Below are 17,500 nucleotides of genomic sequence, written 5' to 3'. Positions count from 1 at the left end.
TGTACACAGGTGAGAATACATGTGTGTGTGTGTACACAGGTGAGAATACATGTGTGTGTGTGTACACAGGTGAGAATACATGTGTGTGTGTGTACACAGGTGAGAATACATGTGTGTGTGTGTACACAGGTGAGAATACATGTGTGTGTGTGTACACAGGTGAGAATACATGTGTGTGTGTGTGTACACAGGTGAGAATACATGTGTGTGTGTACACAGGTGAGAATACATGTGTGTGTGTGTGTGTACACAGGTGAGAATACATGTGTGTGTGTACACAGGTGAGAATACATGTGTGTGTGTACACAGGTGAGAATACATGTGTGTGTGTACACAGGTGAGAATACATGTGTGTGTGTGTACACAGGTGAGAATACATGTGTGTGTACACAGGTGAGAATACATGTGTGTGTGTGTGTACACAGGTGAGAATACATGTGTGTGTGTGTGTGTACACAGGTGAGAATACATGTGTGTGTGTGTACACAGTTGAGAATACGTGTGTGTGTGTACACAGGTGAGAATACATGTGTGTGTGTACACAGGTGAGAATATATGTGTGTGTGTACACAGGTGAGAATACATGTGTGTGTGTACACAGGTGAGAATACATGTGTGTGTGTACACAGGTGAGAATACATGTGTGTGTGTACACAGGTGAGAATACATGTGTGTGTGTACACAGGTGAGAATACATGTGTGTGTGTACACAGGTGAGAATACGTGTGTGTGTGTGTACACAGGTGAGAATACATGTGTGTGTGTACACAGGTGAGAATACATGTGTGTGTGTACACAGGTGAGAATACGTGTGTGTGTGTGTACACAGGTGAGAATACATGTGTGTGTGTACACAGGTGAGAATATATGTGTGTGTGTACACAGGTGAGAATACATGTGTGTGTGTACACAGGTGAGAATACATGTGTGTGTGTACACAGGTGAGAATACATGTGTGTGTGTACACAGGTGAGAATACATGTGTGTGTGTACACAGGTGAGAATACATGTGTGTGTGTACACAGGTGAGAATACATGTGTGTGTGTACACAGGTGAGAATACATGTGTGTGTGTACACAGGTGAGAATACATGTGTGTGTGTACACAGGTGTGAATACATGTGTGTGTGTACACAGGTGTGAATACATGTGTGTGTGTACACAGGTGAGAATACATGTGTGTGTGTACACAGGTGAGAATACATGTGTGTGTGTACACAGGTGAGAATACATGTGTGTACACAGGTGAGAATACATGTGTGTGTACACAGGTGAGAATACATGTGTGTGTACACAGGTGAGAATACATGTGTGTGTGTACACAGGTGAGAATACGTGTGTGTGTACACAAGTGAGAATACATGTGTGTGTGTACACAGGTGAGAATACATGTGTGTGTGTACACAGGTGAGAATACATGTGTGTGTGTACACAGGTGAGAATACATGTGTGTGTGTACACAGGTGAGAATACATGTGTGTGTACACAGGTGAGAATACATGTGTGTGTACACAGGTGAGAATACATGTGTGTGTACACAGGTGTGAATACATGTGTGTGTGTACACAGGTGTGAATACATGTGTGTGTGTACACAGGTGTGAATACATGTGTGTGTGTACACAGGTGAGAATACATGTGTGTGTGTACACAGGTGTGAATACATGTGTGTGTGTACACAGGTGTGAATACATGTGTGTGTGTACACAGGTGAGAATACATGTGTGTGTGTACACAGGTGAGAATACATGTGTGTGTGTACACAGGTGAGAATACATGTGTGTACACAGGTGAGAATACATGTGTGTGTACACAGGTGAGAATACATGTGTGTGTACACAGGTGAGAATACATGTGTGTGTACACAGGTGAGAATACATGTGTGTGTGTGTACACAGGTGAGAATACATGTGTGTGTGTACACAGGTGAGAATACATGTGTGTGTGTACACAGGTGAGAATACATGTGTGTGTGTACACAGGTGAGAATACGTGTGTGTGTGTACACAGGTGAGAATACATGTGTGTGTACACAGGTGAGAATACATGTGTGTGTACACAGGTGAGAATACATGTGTGTGTACACAGGTGAGAATACATGTGTGTGTGTACACAGGTGTGAATACATGTGTGTGTGTACACAGGTGAGAATACATGTGTGTGTGTACACAGGTGAGAATACATGTGTGTGTGTACACAGGTGTGAATACATGTGTGTGTGTACACAGGTGTGAATACATGTGTGTGTGTACACAGGTGAGAATACATGTGTGTGTGTACACAGGTGAGAATACATGTGTGTGTGTACACAGGTGAGAATACATGTGTGTGTGTACACAGGTGAGAATACATGTGTGTGTGTACACAGGTGAGAATACGTGTGTGTGTGTGTACACAGGTGAGAATACATGTGTGTGTGTACACAGGTGAGAATACATGTGTGTGTGTACACAGGTGAGAACACGTGTGCGTGTACACAGGTGAGAATACATGTGTGCGTGTACACAGGTGAGAATACATGTGTGTGTGTACACAGGTGAGAATACATGTGTGTGTGTGTACACAGGTGAGAATACATGTGTGTGTACACAGGTGAGAATACATGTGTGTGTACACAGGTGAGAATACATGTGTGTGTACACAGGTGAGAAAACATGTGTGTGTGTACACAGGTGTGAATACATGTGTGTGTGTACACAGGTGAGAATACATGTGTGTGTGTGTACACAGGTGAGAATACATGTGTGTGTGTACACAGGTGTGAATACATGTGTGTGTACACAGGTGTGAATACATGTGTGTGTGTACACAGGTGTGAATACATGTGTGTGTGTACACAGGTGTGAATACATGTGTGTGTGTACACAGGTGAGAATACATGTGTGTGTGTACACAGGTGAGAATACATGTGTGTGTGTACACAGGTGAGAATACATGTGTGTGTGTACACAGGTGAGAATACATGTGTGTGTGTACACAGGTGAGAATACATGTGTGTGTGTACACAGGTGAGAATACATGTGTGTGTGTACACAGGTGAGAATACATGTGTGTGTGTGTGTACACAGGTGAGAATACATGTGTGTGTGTACACAGGTGAGAACACGTGTGCGTGTACACAGGTGAGAATACATACGTGTGTGTACACAGGTGAGAATACATGTGTGTGCGTGTACACAGGTGAGAATACATACGTGTGTGTACACAGGTGAGAATACATGTGTGTGTGTGTGTGTACACAGGTGAGAATACATGTGTGTGTGTACACAGGTGAGAATACATGTGTGTGTGTGTACACAGGTGAGAATACATGTGTGTGTGTGTGTGTACACAGGTGAGAATACATGTGTGTGTGTGTACACAGGTGAGAATACATGTGGGTGTACACAGGTGAGAATACATGTGTGTGTGTGTGTGTACACAGGTGAGAATACATGTGTGTGTGTACACAGGTGAGAATACGTGTGTGTGTACACAGGTGAGAACACGTGTGTGTGTGTACACAGGTGAGAACACGTGTGTGTGTCCGTACACAGGTGAGAATACGTGTGTGTGTACACAGGTGAGAACACATGTGTGCGTGTACACAGGTGAGAATACATGTGTGCGTGTACACAGGTGAGAACACATGTGTGCGTGTACACAGGTGAGAACACATGTGTGCGTGTACACAGGTGAGAATACATGTGTGTGTGTGTGTACACAGGTGAGGAAATATCACCATTACTTTCATTCTCACATGTCCTCATCCAGGAGAACCTCTTTAAATGACAAAATTCAATCCAAATTTGTAAAAAAAACTACTTAAAAATATTTATTATTTTGACTCTTTACATAACCCTAACCCTAAGAATGCATATATTTGTTATCTTTTTATTTTATTTTATTTTATTTTAGAATTCCTTAGGGTTGATGGACGTCAGCAGCCAGCTTCCATTGCCCCCACTCCCTCCCCTCTGTTGCAAGTCTTGTGCGTTCTTTATAGCTCGTTTACGTGTACTGTGGCTATTGAGTTTTTTTTTTTTCTCCCCTTCGTCTGGACCCCCTTTCCGGGTGTCCAGCCTTAGACTGAATATTTCTTTACTCACCCCCCCATGTTGACCTTTGTCCCACCTTTTAAGGGGCACAGGAAGTTGTTCTGTCTCCCTGCTGGTGAGTGGGACTTTGCTGAAATGATGTCACCTGAGTGAGGCGTCACTGTGATTGGCAGATGCGGGGGTTGCTGCAATCAAGAAGGCGTCACGTGCAGAAACACGAGCACGCTGGCCGTCAATAAAACCGTACGTGCTCCGCCTCACCGCAGCCATGCCGCCAACTCACCAGCCGTGTGTCGCAGGTGCTCAGCATCGTCCCCTTCAAGTTCCTGCCCGAGCCGCTGCTGATCAGGGTGGCCAACCACACCGACTGCAGGTGCCTGCAGCCCGCCGTCATACGGCGCCACGCCCGGCCCCACGGGAGCGGCGGGTGAGTCCCCCGGCAAAGGCAGGCCGGCGCACCTTATGGCCGCCGCTCTCACCCGCTTTGCTTGCAGCTGTTCCCTGATTGGACGGCCGTCAGAGGCGGAAGGTTCCAGAAGACTTTGCGTCAGCGGGTGGATTTGGGATTGTGCGAGCGACAGGTGTATACCTTACCCATCCAGTCGGCCAGGTGAGGGATTGCAGACTTCCTGCGTTGAAGCAAACCTGATGACACCTGATGTGGTGCGTTCAGGATCCCCGTAAAGACAACAATTCCCAAACAGTTTGAGACAAACCCCAACTTGTCACCTTGACCCATCTCTCATATTTTGATGCGTGGGAGGGGTTTTCTACGTTGGTCCACTATTTTTTATTTGTTTTTATATTCATACATTTTCAACAGGAAGTTGGCAAAAATCCCTTCGAAACTAAAGTTTCCTGAAAAAATGTCATTTTAGCCTCTTTGAGCTGTAATTTGACCCCCTTAAAATGCTTCAAAACTCACCAAACTGGACACACACATCAGGACTGGCAAAAATTGCGATATAATTAAAAAACAAACCCCAAAACTCAAAATTGCGCTCTAGCGCCCCCCTAGGAATAAAACACATACAAAACCGCTCCTAGTAAGAAAACACAGACAAAATTGCTTGTAACTTCCGATAGAAATGTCGTAGAGACGTGAAACAAAAACCTCCATGTAGGTCTCACTTAGACCTACATCTCATTCATTGACATTCTTCACCAAAAATCAACAACAAGTTGGCAATTACCCCTTCAAAACAAAAGCTTTGTAAAAACCCGTCACCTTTTTTCAAACATTATCTCCTCTGAGCGCGTTTGTTGTGTCGGCTTCAAACTACCACAGGAAAGAGACTGAACCCTTCTGATTAAAAGTTGATGAAAGAGTTTTTCTAACTTCTCCGGTTTTGATTTTACAAGCCTTCAAAGATCTGCTGCGCTGCTGCCGTCTCAAGATGGCCGCTTAAAAGCAGGAAGCACCAGCGTGACCACACAATGCAGAGAAGGTAGGTAATGTGCAGGTAAAGATATGTTGACTGGGTGAAAGGAAGAGGCACCAGTTTGACAACAGGATACAGAGAAGGTAGGTAATGTGAAGGTAAAGATATGTTGTCTGGGTGATGGCAGGAAGCACCAGCATGTCTGGGTGAAAGAAAGAAGCACCAGTGTGACCCCAGGATGCAGGAAAGGTAGGTAATGTGCAGGTAAAGATATGTTGACTGGGTGATGGTAGGAAGCACCAGCATATCTGGGTGAAAGAAAGAAGCACCAATGTGACCCCAGGATGCAGGAAAGGTAGGTAAAGTGCAGGTAAAGATATGTTGACTGGGTGAAAGAAGGAGGCACCAGTTTGACACCAGCATACAGAGAAAGTAGGTAATGTGCAGGTAAAGATATGTTGTCTGGGTGATGGCAGGAAGCACCAGCATGTATGGGTGAAAGAAAAAAGCACCAGTGTGACCCCAGGATGCAGGGAAGGTAGGTAATGTGCAGGTAAAGATATGTTGACTGGGTGAAAGAAGGAGGCACCAGTTTGACACCAGGATACAGAGAAGGTAGGTAATGTGCAGGTAAAGATTTGTTGTCTGGGTGATGGCAGGAAGCACCAGCATGTATGGGTGAAAGAAAAAAGCACCAGTGTGACCCCAGGATGCAGGGAAGGTAGGTAATGTGCAGGTAAAGATATGTTGACTGGGTAAAGGCAGGAAACACCAGCAAAAGTCGGTCCCGTCCATCGCTGCTTGCAGCTTTAATTTTTATTAGTTTTTAGAGTCATCCATTTTGAGCTCGCTGCTATTGAAGAGATTGAGGAAGCCGACTTTGTACCACAGAAAGTTTTAATTGTGATGAGAACTGACTTTCCTGGAAAAAAAAAATGCCAATGTGGACTAATCTCACAGCACAGGGGAAGACTAACTCTCATTCAGCGGCGCCTCTTCCAAGAGCACACACACACCTTCTCCTGACCCCTCCCTTCTCTATCCCTGTCTGCTTTTGTCAATGTTAATATACTGCAGTGTATCTTATTTCCTCTTGCCCCCCATCCCCCCCCGCCCCCCCGGAAGAAAAAGACACGCCCCCCCGCATTGATTAATCGTATAAGTAACCTTTGCATAATATTGTATGCTTATTTACATAAAAGAAACCCAAAAATAAAGAAATATAGATTAACTTACAACAAAAAAAATAGCTTTAGTAACATTGAAAATATATGAAGAGGATCGGATTGCCTGGAACTAAAAAAAAAACAAACTAATCCTTATTTAAACTATAAACATTTTTTAAATTGTGAACCATTTGATACTGAAAAATAAAATTAAATCAACTCAATAAATAAGACACATTCAAATTGATCAGCAGCATTAACCACAATATATAAAACCTACAAAACAAAAAAACAGTGTCCTGAGTTTAATTTTTTTTAATCAAGTCTGGATTAATAGCTACAATTTGTAGCGCACGGCTATTCAAAGCATGATACTGATAAAGCATGGCCCCGCTACCTGAGCAGTGCTGATGTACTCTAAGTAGATTTGACTTTTTAAAATGTTTATTTTTGCCGCAATACGGTTGTTAAAGTTAATAATTTTAGTGATTTCTGATCGTTTGTGAGGGCACCAAAGGGACTTCTGTGTATGTGCGTGTTGGCAGAGCAGCACAGATAGGAAAGTTCAGCTTGTCGTTGTTGTTTTCTCTTAGAAAGTTGATCCATCAGCTCCTTGTTATATTACTTGATATTCGCTTGACTAAAACATGGACTTTTGACAAGGCTGGAACCAATTATTCTTATTTTCATGTTTAATTATGGAGACATCTGCTTCACGTTACAAACTTTACCAGTCGATTTCTGTTCTTAAATGGAGGTTCGGCTAATTGCTGACTGTGACGAAACATGACTTTGTGTTTAGAGCTTCCGCTGACTTCCTGGATGCCCGACTGTGAGATCGACGTGGATCGCTGCGACTGCGTTCCGCTTCCTGAGCCGACCGCCCAAATAAGGGCGCACCGCTGCCACCTCAACTCTTCTGTCTGCGCTCACAGGCGTCAACATTTTGATGCTGCGTCTTGCAGGTGCCGCACAGGAAACGCTTCCCTCCCACTTCCTGTTTGACGCACACGGTGTTGATGTTGTTGATGTTGTTGTTGTTGTTGTTGTTGACAGGTGCAGGTGGCCCAAGCAGCATCACACTGGCGAGTGAACGGAGAGCAGCTGAGCACCGCAGACGGCAGGCTCATAATTTATTCACACTTCTATTTATGCTAATGAAAGAACTAATTAGGACAATCTTAACTATTAATCACATATTTGGATCAATGTTCTTTGCAAGCTGTCGATTATAAAAAGATTATTTTTATAGTTTGACTTACAAACCCTGTTTCCATATGAGTTGGGAAATTGTGTTAGATGTAAATATAAACAGAATACAATGATTTGCGAATCCTTTTCAAGCCATATTCAGTTGAATATGCTACAAAGACAACATATTTGATGTTCAAACTGATAAACTTTATTTTTTTTTGCAAATAATAATTAACTTAGAATTTCATGGCTGCAACACGTGCCAAAGTAGTTGGGAAAGGGCATGTTCACCACTGTGTTACATCACCTTTTCTTTTAACAACACTCAATAAACGTTTGGGAACTGAGGAAACTAATTGTTGAAGCTTTGAAAGTGGAATTATTTCCCATTCTTGTTTTATGTAGAGCTTCAGTCCTTCAACAGAGCTCGGTTGGTAGAGTGGCCGTGCCAGCAACTTGTGGGTTGCAGGTTCGATTCCCGCTTGTGCCATCCTAGTTACTCCCGTTGTGTCCTTGGGCAAGACACTTTACCCACCTGCTCCCAGTGCCACCCACACTGCTTTAAATGTAACTTAGATATTGGGTTTCACTATGTAAAGCGCTTTGAGTCACTTGAGAAAAGCGCTATATAAATATAATTCACTTCACTTCACACAACAGTCCGGGGTCTCCGCTGTCGTATTTTACGCTTCATAATGCGCCACACATTTTCCATGGGAGACAGGTCTGGACTGCAGGCGGGCCAGGAAAGTACCCGCACTCTTTTTTCCACGAAGCCACGCTGTTGTAACACGTGCTGAATGTGGCTTGGCATTGTCTTCCTGAAATAAGCAGGGGCGTCCATGAAAAAGACGGCGCTTAGATGGCAGCATATGTTGGTCCAAAAGCTGTATGTACCTTTCAGCATTAATGGTGCCTTCACAGATGTGTAAGTTACCCATGCCTTGGGCACTAATGCACCCCCATACCATCACACATGCTGGCTTTTCAACTTTGCGTCGATAACAGTCTGGATGGTTCGCTTCCCCTTTGGTCCGGATGACACCATGTCGAATATTGTCAAATACAATTTGAAATGTGGACTCGTCGGACCACAGAACACTTTTCCACTTTGCATCAGTCCATCTTAGATGATCTTGGGCCCAGAGAAGCTGGCAGCGTTTCTGGATGTTGTTGATAAATGGCTTTCGCTTTGCATAGTAGAGCTTTAACTTGCACTTACAGATGTAGCAACAAACTGTATTTATGATTTTGGTTTTCTGAAGTGTTCCTGAGCCCATGTGGTGATATCCTTTAGAGATTGATGTGGATTTTTGATACAGTGCCATCTGAGGGATCGAAGGTCACGGTCTTTCAATGTTGGTTTCCGGCCATGCCGCTTACGTGGAGTGATTTCTCCAGATTCTCTGAACCTTTTGATGATATTATGGAGCGTAGATGTTGAAATCCCTAAATTTCTTGCAATTGCACTTTGAGAAAGGTTGTTCTTAAACTGTTTGACTATTTGCTCACACAGTTGTGGACAAAGGGGTGTACCTCGCCCCATCCTTTCTTGTGAAAGACTGAGCAGTTTTTGGGAAGCTGTTTTTATAGCCAATCATGGCACCCACCTGTTCCCAATTAGCCTGCACACCTGTGGGGTGTTCCAAATAAGTGTTTGATGAGCATTCCTCCACTTTATCAGTATTTATTGCCACCTTTCCCAACTTCTTTGTCACGTGTTGCTGGCATCAACTTCTAAAGTTAATGATTATTTGAAAGAAAAAAAAGTTAATGAGTTTGAACATCAAATATGTTGTCTTTGTAGCATATTCAACTGAATATGGCTTGAAAAGGATTTGCAAATCATTGTTTTCTGTTTATATTTACATCTAACACAATTTCCCAACTCATATGGAAACGGGGTTTGTAGTTCCTATTTACTGCTCATGAGTCAGAAATAAATGACGACTACTACACTTTCCTGACGGTTTATGTAAATATGTTGACTGCCAACACATGTTCTGTACACACAATCTCAGAAAGCGAAATAACTCAGCTAGTTTAGTTTGAATGAAAATAATATTATTGTTGATTTATTGTCGTGTTTGCACGTGTGACAGAGAAGTGTCTCCCTCCCCTTGTCACTTCAATATTTGATAACCAAACCCTTCACTTCCTCTTCTGCTGCTCACACAAAGGTTAGGGAAGTGAAAGGACTTCCATTATTTGGAAGGACAAACATTCATATTTGCTCAATATTAAACACATTGCAACTCATGGATTTTCTACAGCGTGAAGGTTCATGTTCATCAAATATCAAACTTTAATAGACTGTAAAGATAACGCTAATATACTTTTAAGTAAATATTATATTTAAAATACATCCTGAAATAATTTTAAATACATTAAAATATTATATTTAAAATACATCCTGAAATAATTTTAAATACAATTAAATATATGTAAAATAAGTCCTAAAATAATTTTAAATACAATTAAATATGTTCTTCAAAATACATCCTGAAAGAGCTTTAGATAAAACAAAATATTATATTTAAAATACTTACTGAGGGACCTTTAGATAAAAATAAATATCATATTCAAAATACATCCTGAAAGAGCTTCAGGTAAGACTAAATATTATATTTAAAATACCTCCTTAAATCATTTTAAATAAAACTAAATATTTTTTTTTAAATACACCCTGAAATAATTTAAATTAAGCCAAATATTGTATTCAAAATACATCCTGAAGGAGCTTTAGATAAAACAAAATATTATATTTAAAATACTTACCGAAAAACCTTTAGATAAAACTAAATATCATATTCAAAATACATCCTGAAAGAGCTTTGGATAAAACATTTTATATTTAAAATACTTACTGAAGGACCTTGAGATAAAAATAAATATATCCAAAATACATCCTGAAAGAGCTTTAGGTAAAACTAAATATTATATTTAAAATACCTCCTTAAATCATTTTAAATAAAACTAAATATTATATTTTAAATACATCCTGAAAGAACTTTGTATAAAACTAAATGTTATATGTAAAATACATCGTGAAATTATTTTAAATACAATTAAATATTATATTTAAAATACATTCTGAAATAATTTTAAATACAATTAAATATTCTATTTAAAATACATCCTGAAATAATTTTAAATAAAGCTAAATATTTTATTTAAAATACACCATGATATAATTTTAAATAAAGCTAAATATTCAAAATACATCCTGAAGGAGCTTTAGATAAAACAAAATATTATATTTAAAATACTTACTGAAAAACCTTTAGATAAAACTCAATATCATATTCAAAATACATCCTGAAAGAGCTTTAGATAAAACATTTTATATTTAAAATACTTACTGAAGGACCTTTAGATAAAACTAAATATCATATTCAAAATACATCCTGAAAGAGCTTTAGGTAAAACTAAATATTATATTTAAAATACCTTCCGAAATAATTTTAAGTAAAGCTAAATATTATATTCAAAATACATCCCGAAGGAGCTTTAGATAAAACAAAATATTATATTTTAAATACTTACTGAAACCCATTTAGATTAAACTAAATATTATATATAAAATACATCCTGAAAGAACTTAAGATCAAATTAAATATTATATTCAAAATACTCCCTGGAAGAGCTTTAGATTAAACTAAATAATACATTTAAAATACACCCTGAAATTAATTTAGATACAATTAACTATTAAGTTTAACATACTGGCTGAAAGAACTTTAAATACAACTAATTATTATATTTAAAACACTAACTGAAAGTACTTAATTTTTTCTTACTAAATGTATTCTTTCATTTCATTTTGACAAAAGTGATGTCATGCATTTTAAACTTTATTACTATCCAATCTTTCAACAAATATCATGTTATTAAATTCTCCAAACACATTCTGTCTTCAAGTCAAATCATTGTTTAACCAACATTAAATTTAACATTAAATCCAACATTATATTTAACATTTAATGTAATGGTACATTTAACATTTAATCCAACATTAAATTTAACATTAAATCTAACATTAAATCTAACATTAAATTTAACATTAAGTCCAACATTATATTTAACATTTATTATAACATTAAATTTAACATTTAATCTAACATTAAATTTAACATTTATTATAACATTAAATCTAACATTTAATCTAACAATACATTTAACATTAAATCTAACAATAAATCTAACATTAAATTTAACATTAAATTTAACATTAAATCTAATATTAAATTTAACATTAAATCTAATATTAAATTTACAGTAACATTAAATTTACAGTAACATTAAATCTAACATTAAATGTAAAAATGCCAATAGATTTCACGCTAACTTTTACAGCAAGTTAGCGTAAATTGAAAAAAAATACCTCAACCAGTTTTTCTTTTTTTTAAGGTAAAATTGTGTGGACTGAGCTGGCAGTTTTACATTAGGTGTGTGTGTTGGTTTTGCCTCATTCCTGTGAGAATCCTGCATGTGACTGACAGCATCAAGGGTCGAGGACGAGCTGCAGAGCATCTGTGAGCAGATAATATTGGATCCTCTCTTTTCTCTTTTGGACTTATTGGGTCTTCACCTGGAGGAAACACTTTTAAGTGAGTGAGTTAAGACCTACTGTACAGTTTTTAGCGGTAAAATACTGCAGCTCAGGTGCCAGAATGAATAACAAAACTCAGTGGTGGATTTCAACACAGCATCAATCTGACAGTACAATTCTGAATCTGTGAATGGGGAGAGGGAAGTCTGGGCTTCCATGCTTAGGCTGCTGTCCCCGCGACACCACCTCGGATAAGCGGAAGAAGATGAATGAATGTACTAACTTATTGTTACGTCATTGTCGTCTACTGTAGTACTGCACTCCTACTTCTTGTTCAGTGTTGCAGTACTTCTAAATATTCTTACTTTTTGCTGAATATTGGGTGTTGCAGTACTTCTAAATATTCTTACTTCATACTGAATATTGGCTGTTGCAGTACTTCTAAATATTCTTACTTCATACTGAATATTGGCTGTTGCAGTACTTCTAAATATTCTTACTTTATGCTGAATATTGGCTGTTGCAGTACTTCTAAATATTCTTACTTTATGCTGAATATTAGGTGTTGCAGTACTTCTAAATATTCTTACTTCGTGCTGAATATTGGGTGTTGCAGTACTTCTAAATATTCTTACTTTATGCTGAATATTGGGTGTTGCAGTACTTCTAAATATTCTTACTTCATGCTGAATATTGGCTGTTGCAGTACTTCTAAATATTCTTACTTTATGCTGAATATTGGCTGTTGCAGTACTTCTAAATATTCTTACTTTTTGCTGAATATTGGGTGTTGCAGTACTTCTAAATATTCTTACTTTATGCTTAATATTGGCTGTTGCAGTACTTCTAAATATTCTTACTTCGTGCTGAATATTGGGTGTTGCAGTACTTCTAAATATTCTTACTTTATGCTGAATATTGGCTGTTGCAGTACTTCTAAATATTCTTACTTCATGCTGAATATTGGCTGTTGCAGTACTTCTAAATATTCTTACTTTATGCTTAATATTGGGTGTTGCAGTACTTCTAAATATTCTTACTTCATGCTGAATATTGGGTGTTGCAGTACTTCTAAATATTCTTACTTTATGCTGAATATTGGCTGTTGCAGTACTTCTAAATATTCTTACTTTATGCTTAATATTGGCTGTTGCAGTACTTCTAAATATTCTTACTTCGTGCTGAATATTGGGTGTTGCAGTACTTCTAAATATTCTTACTTCATGCTGAATATTGGCTGTTGCAGTACTTCTAAATATTCTTACTTCATGCTGAATATTGGCTGTTGCAGTACTTCTAAATATTCTTACTTTATGCTTAATATTGGCTGTTGCAGTACTTCTAAATATTCTTACTTCGTGCTGAATATTGGGTGTTGCAGTACTTCTAAATATTCTTACTTTATGCTGAATATTGGCTGTTGCAGTACTTCTAAATATTCTTACTTCATGCTGAATATTGGCTGTTGCAGTACTTCTAAATATTCTTACTTTTTGCTGAATATTGGGTGTTGCAAGTACTTCTAAATATTCTTACTTTATGCTGAATATTGGCTGTTGCAGTACTTCTAAATATTCTTACTTTATGCTGAATATTGGCTGTTGCAGTACTTCTAAATATTCTTACTTTATGCTGAATATTGGGTGTTGCAGTACTTCTAAATATTCTTACTTTTTGCTGAATATTGGGTGTTGCAGTACTTCTAAATATTCTTACTTTATGCTGAATATTGGCTGTTGCAGTACTTCTAAATATTCTTACTTCATGCTGAATATTGGCTGTTGCAGTACTTCTAAATATTCTTACTTTATGCTGAATATTGGCTGTTGCAGTACTTCTAAATATTCTTACTTTATGCTGAATATTGGCTGTTGCAGTACTTCTAAATATTCTTACTTTTTGCTGAATATTGGCTGTTGCAGTACTTCTAAATATTCTTACTTTATGCTTAATATTGGGTGTTGCAGTACTTCTAAATATTCTTACTTCGTGCTGAATATTGGCTGTTGCAGTACTTCTAAATATTCTTACTTTTTGCTGAATATTGGCTGTTGCAGTACTTCTAAATATTCTTACTTTATGCTTAATATTGGGTGTTGCAGTACTTCTAAATATTCTTACTTCGTGCTGAATATTGGGTGTTGCAGTACTTCTAAATATTCTTACTTTATGCTGAATATTGGGTGTTGCAGTACTTCTAAATATTCTTACTTCATGCTGAATATTGGGTGTTGCAGTACTTCTAAATATTCTTACTTCATGCTGAATATTGGGTGTTGCAGTACTTCTAAATATTCTTACTTTATGCTGAATATTGGCTGTTGCAGTACTTCTAAATATTCTTACTTTATGCTGAATATTGGGTGTTGCAGTACTTCTAAATATTCTTACTTTATGCTGAATATTGGGTGTTGCAGTACTTCTAAATATTCTTACTTTATGCTGAATATTGGGTGTTGCAGTACTTCTAAATATTCTTACTTCATACTGAATATTGGCTGTTGCAGTACTTCTAAATATTCTTACTTTATTCTGAATATTGGCTGTTGCAGTACTTCTAAATATTCTTACTTTATGCTGAATATTAGGTGTTGCAGTACTTCTAAATATTCTTACTTCGTGCTGAATATTGGGTGTTGCAGTACTTCTAAATATTCTTACTTTATGCTGAATATTGGGTGTTGCAGTACTTCTAAATATTCTTACTTTATGCTGAATATTGGGTGTTGCAGTACTTCTAAATATTCTTACTTCATGCTGAATATTGGCTGTTGCAGTACTTCTAAATATTCTTACTTTATGCTGAATATTGGCTGTTGCAGTACTTCTAAATATTCTTACTTCATGCTGAATATTGGCTGTTGCAGTACTTCTAAATATTCTTACTTCATGCTGAATATTGGCTGTTGCAGTACTTCTAAATATTCTTACTTCATGCTGAATATTGGCTGTTGCAGTACTTCTAAATATTCTTACTTTTTGCTGAATATTGGGTGTTGCAGTACTTCTAAATATTCTTACTTTATGCTTAATATTGGCTGTTGCAGTACTTCTAAATATTCTTACTTCGTGCTGAATATTGGGTGTTGCAGTACTTCTAAATATTCTTACTTTATGCTGAATATTGGCTGTTGCAGTACTTCTAAATATTCTTACTTCATGCTGAATATTGGCTGTTGCAGTACTTCTAAATATTCTTACTTTATGCTGAATATTGGCTGTTGCAGTACTTCTAAATATTCTTACTTTTTGCTGAATATTGGCTGTTGCAGTACTTCTAAATATTCTTACTTCATGCTGAATATTGGCTGTTGCAGTACTTCTAAATATTCTTACTTTATGCTGAATATTGGCTGTTGCAGTACTTCTAAATATTCTTACTTTTTGCTGAATATTGGCTGTTGCAGTACTTCTAAATATTCTTACTTTATGCTTAATATTGGGTGTTGCAGTACTTCTAAATATTCTTACTTTATGCTGAATATTGGCTGTTGCAGTACTTCTAAATATTCTTACTTTATGCTGAATATTGGGGTGTTGCAGTACTTCTAAATATTCTTACTTCGTGCTGAATATTGGCTGTTGCAGTACTTCTAAATATTCTTACTTTTTGCTGAATATTGGCTGTTGCAGTACTTCTAAATATTCTTACTTCGTGCTGAATATTGGCTGTTGCAGTACTTCTAAATATTCTTACTTCATGCTGAATATTGGGTGTTGCAGTACTTCTAAATATTCTTACTTTATGCTTAATATTGGGTGTTGCAGTACTTCTAAATATTCTTACTTCGTGCTGAATATTGGGTGTTGCAGTACTTCTAAATATTCTTACTTTATGCTGAATATTGGGTGTTGCAGTACTTCTAATATTCTTACTTCATGCTGAATATTGGTGTTGCAGTACTTCTAAATATTCTTACTTCGTGCTGAATATTGGGTGTTGCAGTACTTCTAAATATTCTTACTTCATGCTGAATATTGGTGTTGCAGTACTTCTAAATATTCTTACTTCATGCTGAATATTGGGTGTTGCAGTACTTCTAAATATTCTTACTTCATGCTGAATATTGGCTGTTCAAGTACTTCTAAATATTCTTACTTCATGCTGAATATTGGCTGTTGCAGTACTTCTAAATATTCTTACTTTATGCTGAATATTGGGTGTTGCAGTACTTCTAAATATTCTTACTTTATGCTGAATATTGGCTGTTGCAGTACTTCTAAATATTCTTACTTCATGCTGAATATTGGGCTGTTGCAGTACTTCTAAATATTCTTACTTCATGCTGAATATTGGGTGTTGCAGTACTTCTAAATATTCTTACTTCATGCTGAATATTGGGTGTTGCAGTACTTCTAAATATTCTTACTTTATGCTGAATATTGGCTGTTGCAGTACTTCTAAATATTCTTACTTATGCTGAATATTGGCTGTTGCAGTACTTCTAAATATTCTTACTTATGCTGAATATTGGCTGTTGCAGTACTTCTAAATATTCTTACTTCATGCTGAATATTGGGTGTTGCAGTACTTCTAAATATTCTTACTTATGCTGAATATTGGCTGTTGCAGTACTTCTAAATATTCTTACTTTATGCTGAATATTGGCTGTTGCAGTACTTCTAAATATTCTTACTTCATGCTGAATATTGGCTGTTGCAGTACTTCTAAATATTCTTACTTCATGCTGAATATTGGGTGTTGCAGTACTTCTAAATATTCTTACTTATGCTGAATATTGGGTGTTGCAGTACTTCTAAATATTCTTACTTCATGCTGAATATTGGCTGTTGCAGTACTTCTAAATATTCTTACTTCATGCTGAATATTGGGTGTTGCAGTACTTCTAAATATTCTTACTTTATGCTGAATATTGGGTGTTGCAGTACTTCTAAATATTCTTACTTTATGCTGAATATTGGGTGTTGCAGTACTTCTAAATATTCTTACTTCATGCTGAATATTGGCTGTTGCAGTACTTCTAAATATTCTTACTTTATGCTGAATATTGGGTGTTGCAGTACTTCTAAATATTCTACTTTATGCTGAATTATTGGGTGTTGCAGTACTTCTAAATATTCTACTTTATGCTTAATATTGGTGTTGCAGTACTTCTAAATATTCTTACTTCGTGCTGAATATTGGGTGTTGCAGTACTTCTAATATTCT

At 37.3% G+C, this 17,500-nt stretch overlaps 1 protein-coding gene across 2 annotated transcripts in view; it reads left to right on the top strand.

Moving 5' to 3' along the window:
- Nucleotides 1-7,867, top strand: part of vegfd (vascular endothelial growth factor D) — an 18,651-nt gene extending 10,784 nt beyond the window's left edge. For both annotated transcript variants that reach the window (XM_061887694.1, XM_061887695.1), the window contains 5 exons: nucleotides 4,210-4,279; nucleotides 4,336-4,463; nucleotides 4,531-4,646; nucleotides 7,387-7,549; nucleotides 7,641-7,867. In XM_061887694.1, coding sequence (XP_061743678.1) covers nucleotides 4,210-4,279; nucleotides 4,336-4,463; nucleotides 4,531-4,646; nucleotides 7,387-7,549; nucleotides 7,641-7,677 — 514 coding nt within the window. In that variant the 3' untranslated portion in view covers nucleotides 7,678-7,867. The remainder of the gene's footprint in view (nucleotides 1-4,209; nucleotides 4,280-4,335; nucleotides 4,464-4,530; nucleotides 4,647-7,386; nucleotides 7,550-7,640) is intronic.
- Nucleotides 7,868-17,500: the final 9,633 nt, after the last annotated feature.

Source organism: Nerophis ophidion, linkage group LG25, assembly GCF_033978795.1.
Source record: "Nerophis ophidion isolate RoL-2023_Sa linkage group LG25, RoL_Noph_v1.0, whole genome shotgun sequence".
NCBI lineage: Eukaryota > Metazoa > Chordata > Actinopteri > Syngnathiformes > Syngnathidae > Nerophis > Nerophis ophidion.
This window is presented reverse-complemented; position numbering and strand designations above follow the sequence as displayed.